Source organism: Aphelocoma coerulescens, chromosome 12, assembly GCF_041296385.1.
Source record: "Aphelocoma coerulescens isolate FSJ_1873_10779 chromosome 12, UR_Acoe_1.0, whole genome shotgun sequence".
Lineage (NCBI taxonomy): Eukaryota > Metazoa > Chordata > Aves > Passeriformes > Corvidae > Aphelocoma > Aphelocoma coerulescens.
The window spans coordinates 14,716,749-14,744,249 of NC_091026.1; the positions used below are offsets into that span (position 1 = coordinate 14,716,749).

General features: G+C 39.4%; 1 protein-coding gene across 5 annotated transcripts in view; it reads left to right on the forward strand.

Moving 5' to 3' along the window:
* The window catches only part of ATXN7 (ataxin 7), an 87,911-nt gene extending 64,940 nt beyond the window's left edge, over positions 1–22,971 (forward strand). For 4 of the 5 annotated variants that reach the window (XM_069028273.1, XM_069028272.1, XM_069028275.1 and 1 more), the window contains 8 exons: positions 11,526–11,778; positions 12,407–12,669; positions 13,411–13,493; positions 15,210–15,475; positions 15,890–16,088; positions 16,943–17,064; positions 17,346–18,288; positions 19,414–22,971. In XM_069028273.1, coding sequence (XP_068884374.1) covers positions 11,526–11,778; positions 12,407–12,669; positions 13,411–13,493; positions 15,210–15,475; positions 15,890–16,088; positions 16,943–17,064; positions 17,346–18,288; positions 19,414–19,431 — 2,147 coding nt within the window. In that variant the 3' untranslated portion in view covers positions 19,432–22,971. The remainder of the gene's footprint in view (positions 1–11,525; positions 11,779–12,406; positions 12,670–13,410; positions 13,494–15,209; positions 15,476–15,889; positions 16,089–16,942; positions 17,065–17,345; positions 18,289–19,413) is intronic. The other variant, XM_069028276.1, reaches the window with a different exon arrangement.
* Positions 22,972–27,501: the final 4,530 nt, after the last annotated feature.

Here is a 27,501-nt window from a genome sequence, read left to right on the forward strand (position 1 = left end):
AGAACAGGAGTCTCCTCACTGCAGCCTCGTTCCCTGGGAGCGAGTGGCGTGCGCAGGTGGGTGTTCTTTGTGTGGGGATCTGCGCAGTGCATTATCACAGCTTGCAGGGCTATTTTTAGGCTTCTGAACTCGGGTATTAACTGATGGTGTGAGTGTTTATATTGAATCTAATGCTGTTGATGTTTTGGAGATTTTTTTCAATGGCTTCAAGCACTGTTGATAGAAAGTAAAACCTCTTACAATGTTTAGTACCAGGAACAGAACTTACTAATTTCATTGCCTTATATAATGGGTTGTTTTTACTACGTTAAGTAAAATTACTTTTGCATTTGTCACAGTACACTGGCAACACGTGATTTCACTGTGCCACACACGCAATCCATTTCAAGGTGAAACCTTGTGAATATTTACTGCATAATGTTACTCAGAAGCCTTTAGACATTGGAAAATAGTAGGTAAAAATGCATGGATTGAGACAGTTGGCATATATGCTGCTGCTATAACATAAGCAGGCAGAAAATCCCATTGCATTCTCTGTGCCACTGTGTGCCTTCCCATGGGCTGAGGCTGCTCCTTCCCTGTGTGAGTATCCTGTCATGCCTCTCCCTTCCATGCCAGCTCCTGCCTTGATGCCCAGCTTCTGGAGTTTCTTAGCAGTTGGTTCTTTGTCCTCATTCTTACCCAGAAGGAAGACAGCTTTCTGCATTGTTCCATGTGGGAATTACATTGCCTGATCTTGGTCAGTCTATTTGTGGAACAAGCAACAAAATAGAACTTACTTGCCCTTTTGTCCCTAAAATAAGAATGGGCCAAATCAAAGACTAAGAGTTCTAGTTTCTAAGACAAATACGTCAGTGCTGGTTCCCCACATAGTAGTTTGAAGTCAAGAATTTCATGAACCACTAAAAATCTGTTGGAGACTTAGCCAGTTTTAATTATGGGTGTGAAGAGTGTACAATAGAAACAAATCCTCCAAAAACATGCATGCCTCTGGTACTCATTTTAGTGGTGGAAGGAGTAGTGTTTTAAAAACAGCATAATCCAAGGAAATGTCTTTGTATCCCTGAGTTGTCCTTAACAATTAATGGGTAGGTGACATGAGCTGTCAACTTCTTGAAATTTGGAGGAGCTGGAGCACAGAGGAGCTGGTTGTTGTCTCGTATTCTGTGTGTTTAGACATGGGAACATTAGTATTTAGTATCTGTGGTTTAGGATTTAGTATTAATTTCTAAGCATGGTAATGGGAGCTGTAGCCTCCAGGTTTCTGAAAGTTTCTTTAAATAAAGGAAAAAAACCCAACCCAAACAAAGCCCAGTCTGCTGAAATGGTACTCCCTTCTTCTATTTAAACCTTCTTAATGAAGAAAAGTAATATGCTAACACATTGATGCTAATACACAAAGGTGTTTGTACAAGCCAGCTGCCTCTCTTCTTGGAAAACTTCTTATTTTAGTAAAAAAGTAATTTGCTTGGTTTTAAAAATGAATTTGTGTGTCATTTGAGATGCGAGGGAAGACTGAAAATTTCAGTTTTGATTATGGTAATTTAAAATAAGAGCCACAAACTGTTTTTCCCTCTTCCATTTGTCAGCAGATATGCTGCAATTTTTATAAGTGATTACTTAGGAAATGGTCCAGAAATTAATCATTTGGTAAAAATTAGATTTTACTGTCCATGTGCTGGCTTTGGGTGGAAATCAGACCTTGATAGTCAGACCTCAGAGTGTGGAGACTTAGGATCTGGAGACCCATCTGGAAGTTCAGAACAGTAAATAACGGAGTGAATTTTTGCTGCTGGAAAAACACAGCAGGAGTATCCAAGGAATGCTCTGCCAGACCACTGACAACTCAGAGAGCTTGCAGCTCTGGGGATGGTGGATGCCCCCAGGCTGGGCAATGCCAGCCCAAGGTGGGGTGGCTGGTGACGGGTGCATTTGCTGGAGAAATTGTCCTGGAGCCACTGGCAAGGGCTGGCAGCTTGCCGGGAGAATCACAGGATCATGCACAGAGCCTGGTGCCGTGGCTGTGTCTGACTGGTGCCGATGCCACTGCTGCGGCTCCAGGGCCCATGGCTGGCTGCTGGGCTGGCAGTGGGTGAAGCTGGGGCTGGGCAGAGGTCTGGGGGCAGCTGTTGACTTCAGGGTGCCCGAGGCCAGCCTGGAGCTACAGTGGCCGGCGGTGCTGCCCGCTGTGCCGTGGGCCTCGGCGAGCTCTGTGCACGATGTGGATAATCCCACAGCGAGGGATTAAGCACTGTAAGCGGCCCCGTGAGCCCTTCTGAAATGTCACTGAAGCTGTCTGGCACAGCTCCAAAAGCAGGCAGGCAGCGATCTGGCCATGGACAGGTACAAACCGAGGAGCTCTGACCATCCAGAGCTGCAGGCCGGGCAGAGTCAGTACCTGACAGGGCCAGACACTGCTTTGAGTTGTTTCCCTGTGGAAACTTGAAAATCCCCAAAAGCCACAACTCAGATGGGGAGACTGGCAAGAGAAAAAATAGCAGTCAAACTTCAGCCACTTGCAGTCCTGTCAGGCCCTTAGATAAATTGGCAGCTGTTAATCAAAATGTTAATTAAAGGATCTATTAGGAGTGTGTTCATTTTAGCTTGTTTTTCTGAGTGTGCTCACCTGTGTAATTTATAAATCAGAGAGCAAACACGTTCCTGTTACAGCTCTGTGGATGGCTGGCTGTTGGCAGGATGGTCTGTGCTGTCTCGTTTCATCTCCGGAGGAAGTGGGAAATGCAGGCACAGCCTGCATGTGTCAAGTGCAGTCATGTTTTTCATTTAAAAGGTTAAACTGCACAAACATTTTAGATAGCACATTCTGATTGCAGCACTGCTTCATTCTTTCAAAAGGAAGTGTGAAAAGGCTGGTAATATTTAATTTGAAAGACCCTATTGTGCTGGCACAGTAGGTCTGTGCCCTCATTTGACTCTATTAGTGATTTCCCTGGGATTTTGCTGCAGTAAATTTTTAATTAGTGTATAGTTAACGTGGTCGGTGTTTTTAAACATGAAAACAGTTGCTTTATGCCAGTTGTGACCAGTGTTAATGAAATAAGCAGCAATGATCCTTTTTTATCCTTCAAGACTCACTAATGCCTAAAAATGTTAAACTGGGGTAATGTAAGGATTTGACTTGAAAGAAGAAACCAAGTTCTTTGTTTTCCATTGATGTTGCAAATTGTATGTTTACATTTCAAGAGATTTCAAATTTTGGAAATTTGAAAAATACTGCAATACAACAGGTTTGCTTCCCATCATCCTTTTCCATCGTGAAAGAGTTTAAAATTTTGCACTTAAAACCTCAGAACAGAAAGTGGGGTGCTAGCTGTGCAGGCAGCCCCTCAGCCAGATCTCCCATGCTGTTCTCATTTCTCGATGAGTTTTTCCTGCAAGTGGGCACTGCCCATAAGCGTAGTATGTCCTGTTTGCCAAAGGGAAGCACATGGGCTGTCACAGCCGTGGGGTGTGCATGCGTGTATGGTGACAGGTGAGACATGGGTGTGACATTAGAGAGAGCTGCAGGAGCTCCCTCCTCAGTTCCATCAGTCAGCACTTCCTTGACTGCTGTGGGCAGAGAGGGGCTTTGTAGTTGGCCAGTTCAAATAGCCATGTACATGTTTATATTTTATTTTTTAATCTTAAAAAGCTCTTGTATCATGGCAGTGGATGTCACTAGTTAGTCAAGCAGTGCATAAGAAAAATATTTGTGCTCAGTGTCTTTTTATCCTCTAGTTTCTTAATGACAAAATCAAAGAATGTGATTTCCTTAGCCGGCATCACTGTTTTCGTGTATACCCTGTGATATTTCCTCTTATTTCCACACTCAAAACAAAGTAATTTCCCTCTTCTTGATCTCTTTAGTGTGGAGAGCTTTCCATTTCAAGGCCTTTCTTTTACACCCATCTTCAGGACTTTGAGTTAGCCTGTAACCCCCTTTGTATTTTGGTTCACTAACAGCTTTTAAGCAAGTTCTCATTGTCAGCATCTTATTTTTTTGTAGCAGAACTGAGTTTGACAGTCAACATACAACGTTTAAAGTTTGCTACATGTAAAGAAATAGCTACAGGGGAAAATGTTTAATTCCCAATCTGATGTAAATAGAAGCATTAGGAAGATGAAAGCCAGGCAAGCATTTGGATAGGTAAGCTCATCTGAAGTCATGACACAATATTATACTATGTGAGCAGGTCTTCTAAGGAACACTGTTAATACTGAAGAGGAAGAGCATGGTGTTAAAGATGTAAACCTAATTTCCCGGTAGAGAATGGGTAGAGAGAGAGAAAAGTAGAAATTAGGTGTTGGTTCTTCCCTTAATTCTTTATTTGCATCTTTCAACACACCATTCTTTAGTAATCTTTTGTTTACCAAAGTTTAATAAAAACTTTGGAATAATGTTGGGCTGTGGTATTTGTTTTGAATTTGCTTTATAATTTTTTTGAAAAACTGAAGCTTTTCTTTATGGTCATTTAGGGTAAACATACACAGGTGGAAAACTGTTGTCTTATATTTTTGAGAAAGCTGACCCATACTTCATCTTGAGGCACAGCTGATCTGTACTGCTTACTTCTGTGTTTGATGCTCTTGTTTATCATTGCTGTGGCTTTTCTGAAGTTTATTTCAAATAAGAATTTTTTTTTTAATAGTGAAAGAGTGACTTACTCAACACCTGCCTTTTAATCAGACAGTGCAGATACTGTCATCAACAGGCTATGCAGAGATTAGTGCTCATAATGTGGATGTTATAATCTCTCTATGGCCCGATTAACATCTAAGATAGTCTGCTGTCCTTCCATAATAACTTTGCCATATTTGTATTTCAGTGCCTAACAGATTACGAGACAGTTATTGACCACACCTCTTGGCAAGTTCATTGGGGAGCTGTACCAGAAGCTTGAGCTTGGATGTTATGCCGCTGTCTTTTTGAGATGTTAAAGCCCTTGCGTTTGGGTTTAGCTGTGCAAGGAGGAGGATGGGGTTAACATCCTTCTCTGGGTGATGAGGGAGACATTCCAACAGCTCATCTCTCTGGCTCCATTTTTGCTTGTGGTTCTGCTTCTCAGTTTTCTCACATTGTTCTGAGGAGTTTTGCTGGTCTGAGGGGGCTCTGAATAGCTCAAGCAAACCTGATGGTAGTGTCCTTAATTCCAGTTAGCCACTACACAGCACAGAAAGCCCCAGTCTGTTTGCAGGCTTGGGATGGCACTATTCTTGATGCTTCAAAGGCTATTTTACATCTCTTGGGGGAAACCCCATGTATTTTAGGGCGGAATTTTAAATCCTGTTGAAATTGATTACAGAACTACTTGTGTTCTGAATACCAAGGGTATTGTATTGAAAGGATTGGCAACAAATAAGGAAAAATTTAAAAACTGGTTGTAAAGAGGCAGCAGTTGGGAAACAGAGATACTTGAAGGTTATTTATTTAAATACATTAATTTATTGTTAAATTCTTAATAACTGTGTTTGCAATCTGCTCCTCACTCTCTTTTCTGTGGTGTCAATCTTAGATGTCAGGGAAGGTGTGCTGGGTTTGGGGCTGTTCTGCAGCAGTTACCAGGAGATGGCATTCCTGCCCCACGTAGTGTGTGCTACTAGAGAATTAAAATCCATCCTGGCTATGCTGTAATTATACCATAAAAAGTGTAAGTTGTCCTAAATTATAGTTACAGAATTATCTCCTCTTTGAAATATTTCAAAGTACTGAAGTTGGCATTCAGAATCTTACTAGTGAGGATGATAATTTTCCACTTCTCCCTCTCTTTTCTTCAGTGGCAGCAACAAAAATACCCTGCCTATGCCTAATTTAACAGCTTTATCTAATGTATCTTGCACAGTGATCACTTGTGAGTGGATTTTGGTTCTTCAAAATAAATGTCTAGGAAAACTATAAACTTCCTGTGCTGAATGTTTTTTAAGTGAGGAAGTGCAAGACATAAGGTTGCATCAGTATTGCTTGGCCATCATCTGTTTAAAAGATACTATATATGGCTGTTTCTTAGTGCCACAAGCATACGTGACTATCAGTTGGCTTCTTTTCATAATTTTGCTAACACTGAGTGATAAACAATAATATCAGCTGGCAGATGCAAACCAGTGCTTTTTTATGAAACAGTAAGACAAAGCATCTCAGGACGTGATGGATAGTACTGGTGCCCATCAGGCCTCGTTGGTCTGTCATACTGGTTGCTTGGGCTCCATGAATATTCTGTTTTGTAACCTTCTTGCTGAAGTGAAGATGACTTTGTTCAGCTGCTCTCTGTTCAGCTAAATGTGTATGGTCAAACACCACACAATTGAAGATGGAGTGACCTCATCCTGACTTACAGTATGCACAGAATTGCTGGGATGATTAAAGGGACATCAGTGGAAGATTAAGGCAGAATCCTTGGTATGTAGGTCCTGTGATTAGAGCAGGATAATGAAGCAGCAATTAAGTGAGTGAGCAGCAGATCAAGCTCCTGCCCAGACCAAGCTGCTGCACCCTGCCAGGGTGGCAGCAAAGGAAGAGTAATTTGCCTGCTGTGCCTGTGATTGTTTTAGCTCCCAGTTTCTCCTGCAAAATCCTTGTGGATTTAATTTTTTTTTATCTTTGTCATGGTGAGATTAGAGTGGTGGTGGGCTAGAGCTGCAGAAGGGATTTTAGTTACTTGCCAAGTAAAATCTGGAGCTATGTTGAGGTGCCCTTCCATAGCAGTGTCTGTGCTCTGTCATGACACTGATCTGAACTTCCTGGAGAAATGAGAAGACCAAGTCAATTAGCTCTCCAAGTCAATTAGCTCTCCATTACTCTGGGAATGAAATACTCTTACTGACAGCAAATAAATTTTTCATCCTCAGGTAAAAGATGTTTGTCAATATGCCTGTCTAAATTTCTCAAATGACAAGTTACACAGTAGCTCAGTGTGATGGAGAAAAGGACAAATTTGCTTTCACTGTTATCATGCTTATACTTTGTGATACAGGCAGACATGAAATAACAATTGCTCAAGCATAAAGGGTTTTTTATACTTTTTTTCGATATACACATCTAATCCTGTAGTTTGAGGAGTACTCTTACACTTACTCTACACAATACTCTTAAACTGTATTAAGTCTTTTTCTGACCGTTCATTGAAGTTACAGCATGTCTGACTGAACCAAACTTGTGTGTGTCCTCCTGGTTGTGCTTTGTTTTTACTGCAGCTGTACCAGCACTGACACAGGGCACTTTGACTTTTTGCCCAGTACTTATGTAAGGAGTCTGTTTAAAAAAAATGGGTTTGTGAAATTTGATCTGTACATCTTGTATTTGCTGCCCAAAGCTATTAATTGATGCCCAGAGAGAATGAACAGCACAAAATACTTCCTAGCTTTTGGGAAATAAGCATAGACCTGGGAGGAATGTCTTGAAAATTTTTAAGAGTATTGTTGCTCTTAAATTATTTTTCTTAATTTTTTTATAAGCATGTAGCAAAGAAGTAGTGTTTTATGAAAAATCAAATGCTTTTTTCTATAAAAGGCTATCATCTTTTAATATAGCAAAAAATAAATTATGAATCATAGTAAGTCCAAGTGTTTACTCGTTGATAGAAGAATAAGCAGTAGTAGCCAAACATGGTGAGCAGCTTTCTCTTTTTTTTCTTTCCTTCTTTTTTTTTTCTGCCCCTTCCTGGTTACTTTTTTGTGTTTTGTCAGAGATTAACCTGCTGAGGAAATATGCTGAGGAAAAATGCTGAAAAAATTGAAAAAATGCTGAGGAAATAGACAATGGAAAATAGGATTTTTAAACCCAAGAAAATTGGCAGCCAGACTAAGGGCCAGGTAAAGCTTTTTTCAAGCTCTGGAAGAGATTTATATTATCAATATCTATTTTATCAGGAAGTCCTGTGTCCTTCGGCCTGATGCATGTATAATTCTTGCTCAGGTATAGCGCAGAGATGCTGGGTTTTTCCGACTTGATAGTCAACAGTTATCCTGGTCATGGAGCAGAGACATCATTTGCTGGGATGCCATCTCTTTTCACAGCTTTCTAACTCTGCCCAGTCCTTCTCCATAGTGTCACAAACCTGTTGTAAAAATGCAAAGATATTTAAGGAGGAGTTTATCTGTTAAAGTTTACTGTTGAACGCAGCTTTCATTTTAGATCAGATTGTTTCCAGTGCTGTGGCATCAAGGAAAACTTTCTGGTTCTTTGTCCAAAGCCAAAAATTACATTTATGATATTTAAAAGCAAAACAAACCAACAAAAAAATCAACAGAAAAACCCGAGCAACAACAATAAAACCCCTCCTTCCCCTAAATTTTAGAGTTTTGAATCATCATACATAGGTGCAGAATTGGAAATATCACTTTGATGATTATATAATCAATCATGACATTAAAAAATTGTTTTCCTCTCAAGAATTATGTGAAGGGAAGGGATGTGAGTGCCAACCTTTAAAATTTGAAAACTGAACACCTGGAGATAGTTATATTTTTAAATGCTTTTGGGCTGAATCAGAATTCATGACAAATGGGAGCTATGTTAAATTGGCAGAAGATTAGTAGATTTTATTATGATAATATGCTTAGCATAAAAGCTTGGTGGTCTTCATTATTCAGTGACAGTTTATGTAGTAATTTTTCCTATAAAAGACTGTGTCAGTCTGTCAGTAACTATATTCATTAGATCAAATATGCAATTCTTAATACATCTGGTTTCAAAAATATTAGCTTTCTCTGTTGTGATGAGACTTCAGTGCTCTTCACGTGGTTTGCAAAACATCTTAAGCAGATTTCACTTAAAGCCATGTATGTTATAAAAAGACTGAAACATTAAATATAAGCAAATTGTAGTAGCAGCCCTATCTCAACTTGTATGTATGTCAACAAAAAAATAGGTCTGGGCAGGTTATGAAAAATGAGCTGAAAATTCTTCTTGTTTTGTTGATAGACAACGTAAGTCATGGTTATGCACAGAAGTGGTATGTGAAGATTTCACAGGCCTGCAATGTTACAGTATCTCTTTCAGAAATTATCCCAGGATCTGGAAAAAGTTAATTTGATGGGTTTTTTTCTGAGTGTGTGTGTCTGTGTATGAAATCCTCTCTGACAGGTAGACTGTAAACTTGTGTGTGATCAGCCATTAGCCTTAGTTCTCTTAGGTAATTTTTTTATTATCGCCAGTTTACGACATTTTATATAAAACTCACTTGGTTGAGCCTGGTGCTATTAAGCATTCATGCAAATAGCAGTAGCATCTCATTTTGGTGCCAGAACAGTGCCAGTTACAGTTGTCAGAAGAGAAATGTTCTTATCATCCAGATTAATAGCTGAGATTACTATTTTGTCTAGTTTCTTCCTAACGATGGAATGCAAGGAGGTTCTTGGTTTTACTCTAGTCCCTTCTTCTTTTTATTTGCTAGGCTTTTTCAAGAAAGTAATATTCTCACTTCCTTCAAAAAGCAAAAGTCATCATAAACTCCCAAGGGTTGCATTAGTCATCCACCGATTTATTGGAGATTATTTGTAATTGTGATAAGCACTTGGATTTTGAATTTTCTAAATATACAGAACGTGGAAGAGTATCAAGCAAAGTTTCTCAATGTCTCACAGGGTGTAACATCACTGAACTCTAATGCCCCTCAAATAGTAACCTAACAGAGCTGCTCAGGGATTCTTGCCATTGCTATAAAAAGCCATTTGGCAATAAGCACTGCATCATATTAGAAGCACAGGCATTTACTAAAACAAAAATATGCTAAAATATTTCATTTATAGACTCTTCAATGGCAGCTGCTTCTAGAAAACTAAGTGGATGATTTTGATAACTAATCATTTTAAATACTACAATTTTAAAGCAGGTGGTTCCTTGAGGTGGGTGATAAGTTACTGCATTTGTTTGGTATTTTTGTCAGGCATTTTCCACTTGTCTTCTTGGTAATTACCTATTCAGAAGTGATGAGTATTTTGCAAAATTTTGCAGAAGGTTTGTTAGGTAGTTTGCACCCATTTTTGCAGTTAAACAGAGAAACACACAGGAGTTGGTTTTCAGTTTCTTTCTTAGTCTAAGCTCTATATTCATTCATTATTTTTATTTTTCTGAGCTAATGAACACATTTCAAGTGCTACTTCCCCACCTCTGCCAAAAATTGGCTTGCCAGATGTCAGACTCCTGTGTCTTCCTCTAGCACTGCTGGAGCAGCTCGGTTTTCCCCCTGGTTGTTGCTGTTGTTCTGTCACAGTCCTGCTTGCAGGGGCTGCATTGGGGGTGGCGAACCCCATGGCACTGGTGTGGGGTTGGTGCTGTCTTACTCAATGGTTTCCAGCTACCAGGGGAGTCCTGGCTGACCATCACTTGAGTGACATGTCATTGCTCTATATAAGATCAAGGGAAATAAGTCATATAAGCAGAACACAGATGTACTAATTTACATTTCCCAGAGTGTTACAGCCTTCTGCACAGGTTGCACTGGACTTGGCTGTCACTCTTGACTGTAGTTGTAACTCCATGAGTAGCCTGCTGCTTCCACAGTTCACTTAAGTCAAAATCTGTAAGGTGATCCTGAGATTGATGAGTGGTGGATTTGGGCACCTCTAGCAATACTTGGCTGCAAAAGAGGTGTTACCACTGCCTTTCCACTCCCCTGACAGACCTCCTTCTTGTGTCTCTTAGATCTGTGGTTTTCTTTTATTTGATTGCCGGAAGTGTCTCTTAAGTAGTTGTTGGTTCCACAGATCCTTGAGGGATCAAAGGTGTGTATTCTATCAGTGAGGACATGGTCCATTAACGTGTCTGTGTATGCAGAGCTGGAAGCTGCCAGATGTTTTGAGAATTCATGGTTCTAAAGAACTGCCTTTACAATAGACACTATTTTACCTGGAATGCTGCTAGCAACGTAGAAGTGTTCATAGTTTGGTGTTAATTAAATTACACGTTCAGTGACAGAATCTTCTACAAAAACTCAGGTTTTTGTAGAAGAATATCTGTTGCTGCTTTTGATGTTGCTGCTAAATAGAAACAAGAGGGGAAAAAACCCAAGCAAACAAAATACAACAATGCTCAAAAAACCCAGTGCAGGTCAATATTTGAGCTGATGCTCTCAGAGGTGTTCCATACTGAAGGTCTGATAGATCTCACCAAAAGTTTGTCATGAAGTAAAAGTGAAAATGCTGGATTTAATATTGATTAGGAGACATACTTACAGATAATTCTTATCCTTTAAGGGAATATGATATTTAAGCTTGCCTGGCCTGAGGATAGGAGTCTCTTGCCTTTGTGTGTCTGAGGTCCAGAGCTGATTGTTTGAGATGGAGGGAGAGCTAAGCTTTAGTGGCTGCAAAATGTAGCTCCCAAAGCTTAAAGAGACCCTGGTAATCCTATGGAAGCCAGCATTGAGTGGAACCTCATGGATTACAGAGAGGCTTGAATACTCTATGCTCTGTGTGGCAGGGGACCTCCCAAGCCAATAAAGGAAAAATGTTAATGGAGAAAATGATAACACGAAGTATTTATGAATTCTTTCTACATGGGAGCTTAAAATCCCTTTTCACTCTTTCAGAAAGAAGACACAGCTCCTCCAGCAAGCCGCCTTTAACTCCTCCTGCCTCTTCAGTATTTTCCCTCATTTCATCTTTCCCTTCAAAAAACAAAGGTAGCAGTGGAAGTGGGAGCAATCGCTCATCCAGTGGAGGTACTAGTGCATCATCATCAAATTCCAAGTTGTTGAAATCACCCAAAGACAAGCTGCAGATCAGCGGAAACAACAGGCTGATGCATTCGGTACAGCACAGCAAAGTTCCCCATGACAAAATGTGAGTATGCCTTTTGACAGAGAATTAAATGTCATTACTTGCATAGACACTGCTATGTCAAGAAAGCTTCCTTTTGTTTCAGAGGGTTTTTGGTTTAAGAGATAATAATTTTAAACTCCTCCAGGTTTTTTCCTGCAGCTTAGTCAAAGATCATAGTTAATGCTCGTAACTGTGTTGAAGAACAATTGCAAAGCTGCATCTTAAATCACCATGAATAAAGGTCATTTTACTAGAGGCTCCTAATTCCTTGATATAATCTGCATACTTTGATCATAAGGGAGTTTTAGCTCTGATTCAGGTGATTTTTGTCCTGCACCTGAGATAACAGCACTGCTGATAAAATTTACTGCTACAGAATGAGGCATTTCTCCCTGGACATAATGGATCCATTGCAGTTGCTTTGAACAGTTTGCAGTGATATTCTATGTTCATGAATGCAAATAATGGCTTCTGAAGTCCCTGGACACTCTGAAATGTCAGGGAAATGGGGGAAAAAAAGTGAAAATTAAAAAGATAATAGGAGGGAGGTCTACATTTATATTGGGAATAGAACAGAGTATTGTTGAATAATAACATATTTTAACTTTTTTTTTCCATTTTTTTTCTCTTTGTTTTTCATAAATAACAGTATGACTCCATCTGTCAAAGTGGAAAAGATTCATCCAAAGATAGATGGTGCCCAACTGAAAGCTGCTGTTGGTCCAACTTGTTCTACTACTGTGAGTTCCTCAATAAAGACTGGCCTTAATTGTCCCTCAATACCAAAGCCACCCTTGCCTTCCCCTGGACAGATACTGAATGGTAAAGGTCTTCTCTCTGTGCCTCCATTTTTGGAAAAGAAACCTGAAGAAAATACGAATAATAGGAAATTTTTACATAAAAGATTGTCAGGTAATTATTTTTTAATTATTATTATCTATATTCCTTTTAGTAGAAATATATATAGAAATAAGTTCCAGAAGTAAATTAAAACTCCTGTAATACTGTAACTTGTAGTAAGAGTTATTTAATACTATAATTGAAACCTATAATTTGACATACACTTTAAGGATGCAAACACCTTGAAATTGGCTTTTCCTTTCAGAAAACTGTACAGATCTCAATGGCCTGTCAGTTCTGACAGTTTTAAAATTACACTCTTCTACTATCTGAAAAGATTTTAGTTTCCTTCTTTCTATATGGAAGGTCCAAGTGTACACAGAAAACAGAACAACTAGCACCTTATAAACTCAAAAATGGAAACCCAATCTACTCTTTACACTTTTTAACGCAATTATTTTGAGTGTTAGTAGAATGGTAGAAATGTTCTTGACACCATAGCCAACAAGCAAAAACCCACCATTTGTTTGTCACAATCCATAGTGGTAATCTCTACTTGTAACAGGCAGCATTGAATCTTCCTTTGAGGTCACTTACAAGTGTTTGTAGACTTGAGATCTCTCTCAGCAAACCGTAAGCTTGCTGAGAGTGTAGAAAAATTTATTTATACAATTTAATTGTGCATTTTTATTTGTACATTTGCCTGCGTCATATTTGAAAAGTTTCCAATATGGTTAATTTTTATAATGAAACTAAATGTTAATATTTCAAAATATCTTTTGATAACTTTTCAATACTGTGTGTCTTTGACAGAGAGAGAATTTGATCCTGATATATACTGTGGTGTCATTGATGTGGAAACCAGAAAACCTTGTACTAGGTCTTTAACATGCAAGGTAGGATATCTGAATCAGGATAAGATTATCTGAAGTTTTTATTCAAATTCCTGAGGAATATGATAGAAAATGGAGAACTGCAAATTTTTGCTGTTGGTAATTACCACTGTAAATGGTACTTCTCAAAACGTTGCTCAGAACCAAGAAGAAATTGTTTTTGAAGTTTGGTTAATTATTTATTCAAAAAGTATTCCTTAAAGTAACCTGGAGAATTGTATTTTTGTATAAACCCTTTAAACATGGATGTTGACATGTGACAAACTGTGTTACTCCACATGTAGGTAGCAGGGGGCCAGTGTGTTCCTCGCTTTGGGGGGTAACCTTCAGGTTGTAAATTATGAATTTTAAAATTCCTCATAAGCATTGAAAATATTGCTTATGCAGGATCTAAATAATTCAAGCTCTTCCTCTCTCACACCCTCCCCTCTCCCCCCAGCAGAGTCTGCAGCAGGTGCTTGGTAGGAATTTGTGTAAATGCTAATGCTGCTGGATGTACTGCTACAGCCAGCTCCTGAAAGAGCCATGGAGCACGCCTAGAGGTCAAACTCTAAATTAAACAATCCATAAAAACTTTCAGTCCGACAAAATGTATCCTGTGGCTCCAAAATCCTGGGGGACAGAGGACTGTCACTTGGTCCCAAGGAACCAAGAATCCAGATCCCCTGTACTTGTGTAATATTTTGCTGCTTTCCTGCAGAGCAGCTTTACCCTCAGTTTGGGAAACGTCTGGTAAACAAACCACCTACAGAACAAAGGTAAATGAAGCTGGCACTAATGAGCCAGAGGAATTGAACTTGAACACATTGCCCTTTTGGAATTACAGAGGGGAGGAAATTGTTTTGCTAATAGAGGAGGGAAAAGCTGCAAGATTTTACAAGAGAAATAGCAAACCAAAAGTGGAAAAGAAAAAAATAAGAACATTTCTCAGCAATTCTTTAGAATATGCCACTCATAAAATATTTTTTTGAATTGCTATTTGTGCCTGAATTATGTGATAAAAATTTTTACCTACTAAAAGGAACCAAATCAAGCCCTTTATGCCATATTAAAAAGGTATTGTGTGTGACTTTAACAAGTCAGAAAAATAGCTTCCATTTACTTCACCTTACTTAGAATTGGTGCCATTTATACACATACATGTCTTACTGTCTGTAGTGTTCAGGACACTTAAAGAACTTTGAATCCTGACTGACTCTGAGTTCTGCTGGATGTTTTGAATTCCTTAATATCTATTTGATTACATTAGTTTTCAAGGAATATATTAGTATATAGAAGGCAGCACAGTACTTTTATAAATATTTTTCAGGTCTCCCATTAGAAGTCTGATTTTAACATTATTTTGTTGAATATTTTTGTTAGTGAAAGTAAATATTTTCTCTTTTTGGTTTTGCAGGAGTTGGCAATTGAAGTATCAATGTAAAAAAGGGCTTTTGGTTCTAGTCTTAACCATATTAAAAATTTGGCAGTTTGGTTTCTAAAAGGAAGTTTGAAAGAAGCCTTTTACCGAATTGCTGGTTTTGTTACACTATATCAGACAAGGATATAATCATCCACCAAGAAATTTTAAAGTTTGTTTTCTAAGTCATATTTCCATTTGTTTACTAAAACAGGACTGTGATGATTTTCTCTGTTTTGGAGCTCTAGACATGCATTTTGAGTGTTTGACTTCCACAAATGTCATAGCCTGGGATTAATGATTTATTCCTGGTTCTGCAGACACATTCCTTAACCCAGCGGAGGGCTGTACAGGGTCGAAGAAAACGATTTGATGTGTTATTAGCTGAGCACAAGAGCAAAACCAGGGAAAAGGAACTTCTTCGACATTCGGATCATCATCAGCAGATGCCCCCTCTCAGGGAACCACATCCCTCACCTACTAAAACTTCCCAGGAGCTGCACCAAAATTCTCATGGAGTTACTCTTACAGAATCAAAGCCTTTATTACCTAATAAACCCAAACCTCACCCCCCCAGTCTTCCAAGGTAAGTAAAATCTGCAGATGCAGTGGTATGAAATGAATACTGGGAGCTTGATGAGGTGGATTTTGAGGGAGCAATACGGATCTGTTGGATGGGGCAGTGTGTTTGCTCCAGGCCTGTTGCCTGTCTGCAGTTAGCAATTACCTGCTGAGGGTAACTCCTGGCGAGGAGGGGTTGGTGGTTGAAGTAGTAAAAGATGACTTGCATCAATGGAAGCAGTTCAGCAACAGTTGGGCAATACTGCTTTTCCAGGGGTACCATACCCTGTGCTTTCCCTTGGCAGGTTACAAGACTATGGACCACACCAGGAATCCGTTAATGTAGATTTCTTTCTCTCAGTAACAGTAAGCACTTAAAGGGTGGAATTTTTAGCTGGACTTGGTTCAATAACACCTGGTTACTGCTTGCCTTGCCCAGGCCTCCAGGCTGTCCAGCCCAGCACAGTGGAAATGCCCCCAGCGAGTCTCCTTCTGTCCACGAGTCCCCACACCCTCCCTTGCCTGCAGCTGAGCCAGCATCTCGGTTATCCAGTGATGAGGGAGAATGTGATGAAAAAGAAGAGCCTGTTGAAAAACTGGATTGTCATTATTCAGGTCATCATCCTCAACCAGCCGCTGTATGTTTTCAAAGTTAACCTCAGTCTCTCCCTGGCTCTAATTGTAAACAAGTTACTTTGGGGTTTTACAGTTGGTTTTCTGTGGAATATGTGACTTTTGGGGTTTTTTGCTATATTTTGAGAAAATTATTTTGTGACCTAGTAGGCAGTGAAGGTTTAACTAGTGGCAAAATAAAGATGTTTAAAAAATGTGTTCATAGCTCACTTCCCCAATCCAAAAGAAACCAAAATGCCAGAATACTAAAGATGAAATTGGTAACTGCTTTAAAGGGCTATGGTTTTGGAATAAGGACATGTAAACAGTGTCTTTGGTGCGATTTTCTTATTGGACTCCCCCCTCCACACCCACACACATTTTTTTACTCAAGTTACCAATGTCACATTAAAGATAGCAGTAAGGTATTTTAATATTTAAATCTTGACAAAAGTTAGTTAGTCTAACTAAAAGCAAATGTATTGCCTAGCCTGGATGTCAAATTATACCCTTTTTTTTTTAAACAGACTTTTAGCAGATAGCTGGTAGGTCCTCAGAAGTAGATGTTACATAAATATGTGTGTGTCTGTGTAATGTTTATACATAAAAAGACGTACTTCTAACCTTCTCTGTTCAATCAGAGGAATTCAAATTTGGCTTCTTCTATTAAATATGGGAATATCAGAAGAGAAGAAAATTATTTCAATATATCAAGGCCAAAAATTCAAAATAGTTGTTAGGCCATAGACATAAAAACTCTAATTTGTATTTTTTTTATCCTCTACTTAAACATCTAAAAGCATATTTATTATAAACAAATCGTTATTCAGAGAGTTGTCATTGAAAGTAGAAAACACCAATAAAAATCATGTCTTTTCAGTTTTGCACATTTGGTAGTCAGCAAATTGGAAGAGGTTATTACGTGTTTGACAAGCGGTGGAACCATATTCGATGTGCACTTGACTTCATGCTGGAGAAGCATCTTAATTCACAGATGTGGAAGTGAGTAGAAATGAAAGAGTTCTTATTCTTCTTGGTGTTTGTAGAAGTACATGGAACCTGTGATTCTAGTTAAATAACAATGATCTTGTGTTCAGACTGAAGGTTGATGGTCTGTTCTTTACGTTTTTTGCAACAATTAACTATCAGTTTAATAAAATCTTGCAAAGGCATTAATTAACCCCAAGATACAATCATTTTAAGGTCACATTGTTAGACTGGATATTAGCCTGAAGAATGGTGGCTATGTGGGGTTTTATCTGTGTTTTTCTGTTCACCTGCAGGAAAATTCCTCCAGCATCTAGTAACACAGCATCAATCCGTGCCCCGCATCGGACAAACTCGATGCCTGCTTCTCAGCATGGTGTCAGTGCAGCAGGGTTCCTCTTACCCACCACAGTTATGTCATCGCCAGCGTTGGTCTCTCCTTCCTGTGTGTCTCTGAACAACAAATCGGTACCATCCCACGGGACGACACTAAACGCCAGTCCCGCTGCTTTGGGTGCAGTGGATCCTGTCTGCAGTATGCAATCAAGACAAGTGTCTTCATCCCCTTCAATGCCTACAGTGCTTTCCTCTGTACCTTCACCTATGCCCAGCAAACCTCAGAAAATGAAATCCAGCAAATCTTTTAAACCTAAGGAATCTTCTGCTGGCAGTGGCACCTGTAACAGCACCGGCAGCGTCAGTAGCAGCAGCGGCTCAGGAAAGAAGCGTAAAAACAGTTCCGCACTGCTCGCACCTTCTCATTCCACAGAGTCCTTTAGAAAAAACTGTGTGGTTAACTCTGGGACCTCCTATCATCCATCAGTGACAGCTTCGTCCCACAGTGTTGGCCTCAACTGTATGACTAGCAAAGCTAACTCTGTTAGCCTCAAACATGACCAATCAGGGAGGGGTCCTCCAACCGGGAGCCCTGCAGAATCCATAAAGAGAATGAGTGTGATGATGAACAGCAGCGACTCCACACTCTCCTTAGGGCCATTTGTTCATCAGTCTAGTGAGCTGACTGTAAATTCACACAGTAGTTTTTCACATTCACATACTTCCCTTGACAAATTAATAGGAAAGAAAAGAAAGTGCTCACCTGGTTCAAGCAGCATCAACAGCAGCAGCAGCAAATCAAACAAAGTTGCCAAATTGACATCGGTGAACAATGTTCATGCAAAACATACTGGTGCAATCCCAGGGACGCAAGGACTGATGAACAGTTCTCTGTTTCATCAGGTAGGAAACCTTGTCTCAAACTAAGCCAGCGTGAAATGCCTCCTCACATGCTTGTACATGTGTTCTCTTAAGTATTAAATAGGTAGTCAGTTCCAGATCCTGCTCAAGTAAAAGGCAGCTCTTCTCTTTGTCCACTACTCATTTCGAGTGTTCTTAGAGTGCATTTACGCAAGACTTTTATAAATGTTCTAAATAAAAAAGCTACATTTTATGAAAGAAACCTTAAATGGGATGTTTTGAGTTCCTTAGATGCTGTTGCCTGTGAATTGCCTTCAGATAAAATTCATTCCTTGTATTTTTAAACCATAGTTTTAAAAGTGAAATTTCCAGCCTGCCGTGGAGCTGAGCTGTGTGCCTCAGCCTGACTCCTTGTTTGTGTCAGGAATAAACATTCTACAAAATGGAACATAATGATGCTGATAACAGGACTGTGATAAAATAAGCCTCTTATCCCTAGGTGTCATTGACTAACTTCTTAGTAATAATAAGATTAAATACAATAAATCAGATAATAAACCTTTTTAGTTGGTAAGGCAAACAGTTATGTTATAAAGGAAGAAGATCTCATAAATATGTAAGATCCAATTTTAAAAATTAGTTTGGAGTTTTGATTTTTTCTAAACAAATCTCACTGAAAAAGTAGTGTGTTCAGGATTACAAATCCAAGAAACCTTTTTTTCTCTGCTGCTAAAAACCTGAAATTTCTGTAGCTGGAGAGCCAGGAGGTCAGTAAGAGCTTTTTCAGAATGGTTTCTTAATTTTCAGTTTCAACCGCAGAGGAAGATTTTTACCTTTATGTATGTTTACTTAACCAAAAAAAGCCTTCAGATGGCTGAATTTATTTTTGGACTTACCTAATAATTACTATTTCAACTATGCAATATAAGTAAAGGAGAAATATAATTAGAGTGAATTAAGAAGGAAAGCATGCCTGAAACCATTATAACTTTGAAGAGGTTTAGTTGAGGATTGTCAAGCCTCAAGAGAGGCCAACCTCATGTTGTCAAGGTTGCTTTGTGCCTGAGATTTTCCCCCAAATGTGCCCTTGTTAGCCACAAAATGTGTTTGATTCAGTGCCTCTGACAGCCTGCCTCCCTGATCCTTCTCTCTTTTCTTGCCCCCAAGCCGAAGGCCCGTCCCTGATAGCTGAAGGCACCATGGTGAGAAACAAACTGGACAGTTTTCACTACAAGCAAAACCTCCATCTGGATTTCTGGACTCCAAGATGCCTTGAGTTTTCCCAACTTCCCATGGTCCTCAGGTGTGGAAATCTACTGGACTGTCACTTAAACAAGGAATTTCCCTGAAGCCATGTCTGTAGCAGCAAATATACTAGAAATGGACACTGGATGAAGTTCAGCCACATAATTGCTCTTATCAGTGTTAACAGTGGTCTGGACTGTTTGCTACAAATCTGTGAGATTTTCCTTACAGGACTATATCATCTTGCCACTATTCGACATAGTTTGGCTGGGCAAACGAATGTTTTCTGGGGGGAAATAAACATTACTGTGGACTTATTTTTATACTGATGGTGTCTTTTTGTAGGTGATAGCTAACCAGACAGACACCCTCAATGGAGAGGACCCTGTGACAAGGGGAAAAATGTGTGAGGCACAATGGAAAGAAGCCCTCAAGAAGGGAATGGCTTTAGTGTTTTTATAGCAATGTTCCTTTAATGGAATATAAAATACAGCACAATTCAAAAAATAGTCTGTTTTGCCCAGCCTTTTGCAGGTAATTTGGGGTAAGAAGCTATCAGGAGTTTAAAACAAAACAAACCCAACAAAACCAGAAAAACTTGTTTGAGGCCATTGCTCAGAAAATAAGCATAAAAATGTCATATTTGTGTGATACAAAACCTATTTTCTACTCTTATGAATGAGATTTGATTGTGGAAGAAAAGTTAATTTTGTTCTTTAAAAATTCCAAAAATATCAAGCAGACAAAGGCAAATAACCTCTAACACTCTATGCCCAAAGAACATATTTATTGACCTCTACTGTATACCACAGGCCTTTGGTTTTTTTTAAAAAAATAACTGTATTGGTGAAATTAGGCTGGATTTGTCTTCCTCTTCCAGCTGATAAAATTAGCCCTTTTAAAACTAAGTTTTTAAAATATTTAAGTACTTTCTAACAACCATAAAAGTCAGTTTCTTTCTGCCTTGTTTGTGCAATGAAATTGTTGATGTGTGACGCCTTCTACCACTCAGTAAGACCTTTTTTTTAGTCAAAATTCTGGAATAAATGCCAATTTGATGGCAGAGTTCACTGTGAAGCGCTGGTTTGTGCATCACAGTCATCCCAGGCCCACCCAGGCCTTATGAGCATGGAGGGTTTTACAGTTTTGTATAATCCAGCCAATTTTTATGAGGCATTTTGTCTTGCTTCCAAACCTTAAAAATGAATTCCACTAAAGGGCTCATTGTATTATGGTTTGACTCATCTGGATGTTTTTGTTAAGTTTTTAAACATCAGGTAAAGGCTCAAAACTGACTAACCTTTATTCAAGGGGCAAAGCAAAGGAAGATGAAATCCTAATCAAAAAGATTTTTTTTTTCTGCCTTAAAGGGGCACCAGCTATTGCTGAGAAGAGACAATCTGAGCCTGTCCAGCTGTTCATGTAGCCCAGCCTTCTCCCCATTCTGGTGGCAAGTAGTAAGTACATCAGGGAATCCAAAGCCACTCTGAGTAGCAGTTGCTTAGTTGTTTACCTAACGACGCTTTCAGTTTCTCCTGAACTTCCTATGAAATCATTGTTATACAGCAAAACAACAAGAAGCCTCTATGCAGACACTTTAGCTTTGAATTGATACAAAAGATCACACTGAGAAAGCAATGTACTAGAGACTCTTATTATGCAAACTTTAAAAAAAAAAAAATAGACAACTTTTCAGGAACAAAAAGGATTCATATTTAATAGGATGCCCTGTTGAAAGGATTGTTAGAACTGTGCATTGGTTTAACGTAAAAGGAACCAAAGTGAAATGCCACAAAGATAAATCCAAGTGTATTAAATCCTGCACATTTGGAGAGAAATCCATGCTCTGATGAAGTCCCTGGGGCAGAGCTTCCACTTCAGGATAGCATCAGTCACAAGTGCAATTTGACTCTTGGTAGAAACAAAGGTAAAGGAAACAAAAATTCAGCAAGATTGGACACTGGCGAGTTTGTGATCAAACTCTCCTCTGGTTTTTAATGTTCTGTTGATCTGAAAGCAAAATGGCAAATTTGTGCTCCTTCAGTAGCATGCAGATGTGTACAAATTGAATTCCTGATGGCTGCTCCTGCAGAGCCAATGTGTGCAGCCACCTGCGCCGTGTGGGCTTGAGCCACTGGGTGCAAAGAGTCTGAGCATAAATTCTGTCTGCTCTTATAGACCTGCTCTAAATATTATGTTTTAGATTTGGTTATAAGCAGAATATTGTTCCTGAAGCTTTTATTGTTACATAGTTCTTACTGTAAATAATTAAGGAAGCTTAAAATTAATTTTCCTTGCAAAATTGAATTTGCAGTGGCTGGGTTGTTTCTAGACAGATTTTGGTATTAATTTAAGAGATACAGTTTTTATAGTCTTTCCAACTTCTCATTATGACTCCTGCAGTTTTCTTAACCTAAAAAATTGCTGCAATGATGAACAAAGAATTATACAAGAAAAAAAAAGCATACTTTTGTATCTTTATTTTGGAATTTCTTGTTCTATTATAAATATTGAAGTATCCCTATTTCAGAAGACATATTTTGTTAATTGATTGTACATATTTAAATATGTATTTTTGCACAGGTCTTTTTTTCTTATATCCAGTTTTGGTACAATTGAGATCATCTAGTATTTATTTATTAATTAATTAAAAAAAAAAAAGCAAATACCTTTTTATAATTTGAAGTGGTTCACTGCCAAGCCAATAGTAAACATGCCTACTTTGCAATGTAAGGGATGCCTCCGTTTTGTGAAAGCTGTGTCCCTTTGCCCTGTCTTGGGAGTGGGTGGATCCATGCCAAGGATCACCTGGGTCCTGCCTCAGGAGCCCAGAGCCCACGTGGTTGATATGGCATTGCTTATCAGTTGCCTGATTCCCAGAAGATCCATTTAGTTAAGTGACACACTGCTTCTCTTTTTTTAGTGTTCGTGTGTGTGTGTGTGTGTGCGCGTGTGCATCCGTGTGGGTCTCATGTGGTTTAAAACTAATGGAAAAACTGAAAGTGCCTGATATAACTAGTTCTAAGCTTGGACTGTTTAGACAGCTTCTCCTTAAAAGACTTGAATGTTCAGTTGAAATTTTGGAGCTTGCTTTTTCCACCTATATATAATAGATATGTGTGTGTATATATATACACACATACATGCATCTATTTTTCTGATATTAATGAGATGGATTGACAAAAGAAAGCAAATTATGCTGGTAACTTTTGTATAATCTTTTAATTCGAATACCTTGTGTTGGAACAATCCCATTGATAACTCCTATTTAGTATACTGCCAAGGGTTTGAAATATAGTTTTAACCAGCAGTTTATTTAACTGTCTCATTTTGGGAAGGGGAGGGAGCAATATTCATTAATCAAGTAATTTAGAAAATGTTCAAAATTGTTGGTATTCCAAAACAAACAAAAAATCCCAAGTAAGTACCTCTTAAAACCATGAAAAAAATAAAGATGTGATTTCCAAATGACGTTTCTAAGGCAGTTGTCTTCCTGTAAAAGTTCTCTTGCCAAGGAATCTCTCGTCTTTTACTCATTCTGTCCTGGAGGAGGGAATTGGGCTTAGAAAGATTCTTAAATGTTTCACTGTTCGGCAGAAAATAATAATTTTTACCTTTTGTGTGAGATATTTTACGTTTTAAAGATAATTTTGAAATGAGCACTACATAATGTCAATGTGAATGTAGGCCTTGGAAGCATCTTGCTCGGTGTTGAGCCTGGTTCTAAAAGCAATCTCCTGTGTAAAATGTGTGAATAGTTTGATAATTTGTATACATAATCAAGAGCATCTGATCAGCTGAACTCTGTGTTGGCTGCTGTATAGTACATGAACAAATGTCATGGGATAGAAAAATTACTTTGGATATTTAAAAGAAAAATAAATATATAGTCTATTTGTTTTGTAACAAGTTTCTGTAAATAAAATAATTTATACTATTTATAAGAAAAAGTTGTGCTTTGCTTCATGAAAAAGATTAGTTTGTTGAACAAACATGTTACTAAACAAGGCAATAAAGTTAGGACTTTTCAATAAATGAGGTTGGTTGCATGGAATATATTATATGTTTCTGCTTCATTATAAAATCCTTCACTATTAAAGGAAAACATTATCTGTATCAGTGCCTATGTGAACTAATTTCAGAGAATTGGATGTGGTCAAATTCTGTCACTGTCCCTTGGCATCACGAATCAGCCCAGCAGGATCAGAGCTTTCCCATCCTAAAGGGGGTTGGTACCTGGTTTTGAGCAGTGCCTTTGTTGGCTCTGCAGCATTTTTGTGTGCAAAGGACCTTCTGCTACTTAAGGTTCACACTTTATAATATCATTTTCTAATCAGAATAATGAGCAGCAGCTTTTACAGCCCCAGGTGTGGTTGCTGAGTTGTTGTGTTTCGTGGTTTTTTTTTTCCTTCCAAAAAAGTGTCTTCTGTGTTTTCACAGTTTGAAGATCCAGTGTGTGAATTCAGCAGGTTGAACACTACTGCAGAGCTTTTCTCTGCACGTGACTCAGGACTCGCGTGTCGTGGGCGACTTCGGAGCAGTTGGTAAAACCGGTTAAACTCCTCTTAGTGGGACTTCAGAGTGACATCTGTGGCAAAGCTTCCTTTATTCTGTCTCTATCTTGCTTTGGTTTGGGTTTTTTCCCCTCTTATAACAAGTTTTTCTTAATGTTTGGAATAAATGCTACAAGCTATAAAAGGGTTTCAGACAACAGGCAAGTTCTGCTTTGTCTTTTTATAATAAGCACCTCTAGTAGTTTTACATTTACTTTTTGCATCACTGAGTATTTTTATTTCTTTTTTTGTCTTGCCTTCTTGCAAATCCTTTTCCTTCCTAGTAGCATTTCTACCACCTGTACCATTCTGCATGAGCTGCTGGCACTTCAGCTGGTTGTGCTGAGCTGTACAAGTGACCACAGCCCAGAGCACACGGGAGTCGGGCATTTGTGCAGCTGAGCAGAGCTCTGTGCTTGGCATCATGTTCAGGCAGGTTTGTGACTCTGAGTGCTTCAACGGTGAAGGAATAACTGCATTTTACTGCATTTAATACAGGGTTCAATGTCCTGTAAAACTGGCAAGGTGAAGAAAGGGAAAAAAAGGTGCATTCACCCCGTGCAACCCCGAGTTCTCAGAGGTAGCTTGGAGCTCAGTGGGATTGGAGCATCCTCCCTCTACCTTTCCTTTGCTGCATTTGGTGCAGGACAGTGCAGTGCCAGGGAGCCCAGACCCTGGGGCAGAGCCAAGCTGCTCCATGGGTTCTCTCTTCTGGTGACTTGGTTCACTAAAGGGGTTAGTGATGAAAAATGCTGTCTGACCAGGTACTGAAGTAGAACTCAGTGAGCACAGATGTTCCTGAACGGGGTGGAAAACACCTTCCCATCTGTGATTGTCTCATAGGACAGTTTATATTTGGGACGGTTACTTGGTGATGTAGGAGACTGCCAGTGCATGCAATGAAACCCCAGGATCAGAGGTTCCCTGTGTGTATGGTTTGTGCATCTTGTCAGCACCCTTTCCATTTAGTATCAAAGCTGGGGAGATGTGTCCTGGGAGCCTGAAGGTGTTGGCTTCCCCTGGTGGAGCAGTGTTGGGCTCAAAGGCTACAACCTGACTTTGGCAGAAAATCTGACCCTGGTTCTGCCCATGCAGCTCAGGATGAAGGGTGGGAAGTTGGCCAGGTGCCCTCAGGCTCTCTGAAGGCCAGAGCAGTCCATGGGTGCCTTGTTTACTCGGACTACCAAGACAACCCAAAGGACAGCTTGTCACTGGCTTTTGTTGGTTCATTATTATCATGTTCTGCTGCAACAAATAATCAAATACATGTGGCTTGTAGGATCCACCATGGGACTTCGTATTTTGACTGGATGCTTTTTTCAGTGCTTTGGCTCAGAGCTGTGTTAGCTGCTGGATTCATTCCTAACAAGCAGCATGGGAGCTTTGTTATGGAAAAGTGTCATATGCTTGTGTTTTTTCTGACCCAACAAACTTCAGGGGAATCTCAAAAACCTTTACGGAAGTTGTTCAAACTAATGTGGATTGAAACTTTATTGCCAAGGAGGAAAAATGGCCTGAGAAATGCAGTAAAGCTTTGTCCAAGCCTATGAGAAATAGCTGGTGTTGATATTTGTGCTCAAATTGATACAAAAGTTTTCTTCAGCATCAGTAGGGACTGTGTTGCTGTTTGGGTTCGGTGGTCTTTGACAGTGCTGGAAGTTTTTTGTCCTCCGTTTTGCAGCTGAGGTCCCTTCACTCGAGTCCTTTCCTGTCCATGACAGGTGACATTTTCCTAAAGCAACTGCCTTTTCCCTTGCCTGCAAGGCTGGACCTTGAGCTCTGGAGGCCAGTGTTCAGTGAGAGAAGCATCAGAGGTGTTGGCAGGTGAGGCAGAAACTGCACAGAAACTTAATTTCAAGTGTTTTGTAGCAGAGCTTTACTAACAAATCCTAAACCACCCCATCTCCTGCCCTTCCCACCTGCTTCCCCACCATTAGTGCAGGGAATGAATTGCAGAGAGAGGTTCAAGCTGCAGCTTGAAATCTCTGTCTGGTTCTGGCTTACCTTGTAGCGATGGTGAAGTCAGCCTTGCAAAGCAAAATTGGAGAAGGGCATTAGCTCAAGGAACTGCCCAAGCTTAAACTATAAGAGAGAATGTACAATTTTGGCATGTGGACTGTAAATCAATGGAGAGGTGTCAAAAGTGAGACAAGAACACCTGTGTCTGGAGTGCTGCTCACAATCAGAGTTAAGTAAAGGGAAATCATGAGATCAGAGAAATGGAAGATAAAACTAACATGACCATGGGACAGTAAAAATTAACTTGAAATTACTTCAGGAAGTAGAAATTCTAATGCTTCTGATTTGACATGCAGATGGAAGAAGGCAGTTAATTGAACAGACAAGATAATGCCCTTGATCAGCTCAAGGCTTGACCACCCTGTGCCCCTCAGAATTCCTACTCTTTGGAAAACCTATGTATCAGGTTGCTTTTTTATTTTTTTTTCAGGAGAACAGTGTGAACAGCTGCTCTGGCTAAACTGTGGGCCTCCAGCTGTGGGCTTCAGCAGGTGTTGCCTTTCACCTTTCCCAGATTTTTATCCCACCACTCTCTAGCATCGCTGAGAAGATGAACTGCTGCACAAAGCCTTAAAAAGTTCAGCTAAAATTGCTGTGACTCTTTCCTGCCAGGCTGTGGCACAAAAATCTTTGCCCAGAAGATCTGCAGGCTCTCCCTGGATCCTCTTTTGCAGAACGTAGGCTGAAATCAGGGAATGTGTGAGGCAAGTTGGGATCTTTAAAGAGGGGGGTCTTTGCTGTGGTAGAATTGTGCACTTCTGTTTGGAACATTTCTTTTCACCCACCTGAGCAGAGAACACCGGATTCTGAAATGCTCTGCTCCCACTGGATGATAGCCGTGGTTAGGATAAAATGGTTGATAGCTCTGCAAGTATCTTAGAGCACTAAAACTCTTCAGCAATGCTTTTATTTTCCAGAGTAGAGATTTCCCTTTTTTTCTGCTGTTCTTAACTACACCAGGAGAGCAGCAAGATTTCTCTGGAATGCATGAAGCCCCTGTTAGCCCAATTTTCTTGAGTACGTTTCTATTCTCTTTACCTTACAGTTAAAAAAATACATGCTAATATATATGCTGAATGGAAGCTTTGGTGTAGTTAATTAAGGCCAGTTCATGTATAAATATGCTAGAAAAGAAAATTTATTTGTGCAAAAAGAAAATTTATTTGTGCACCAAATAGAAATTCCTCAATTCAGTGAAGACATAAATACAGTATGGTTTTCTGATAGGCTTCACACCTGCATCTATGGAAGGTGGAAAAGATGTTCCCGAAAGACTGATTTAAGTCTTCCTAGCTAGCTCTACTTATCTGGCATGTCATGGATCTACAAAAACAAAGAGATGCAGGTCTGAAAACTCTGAATATTGGGTTCAATTAAAACTTTACAGGAAATGGTATGTGTGTGAACACACGAAACAGATTCATAGCTGACCACATGG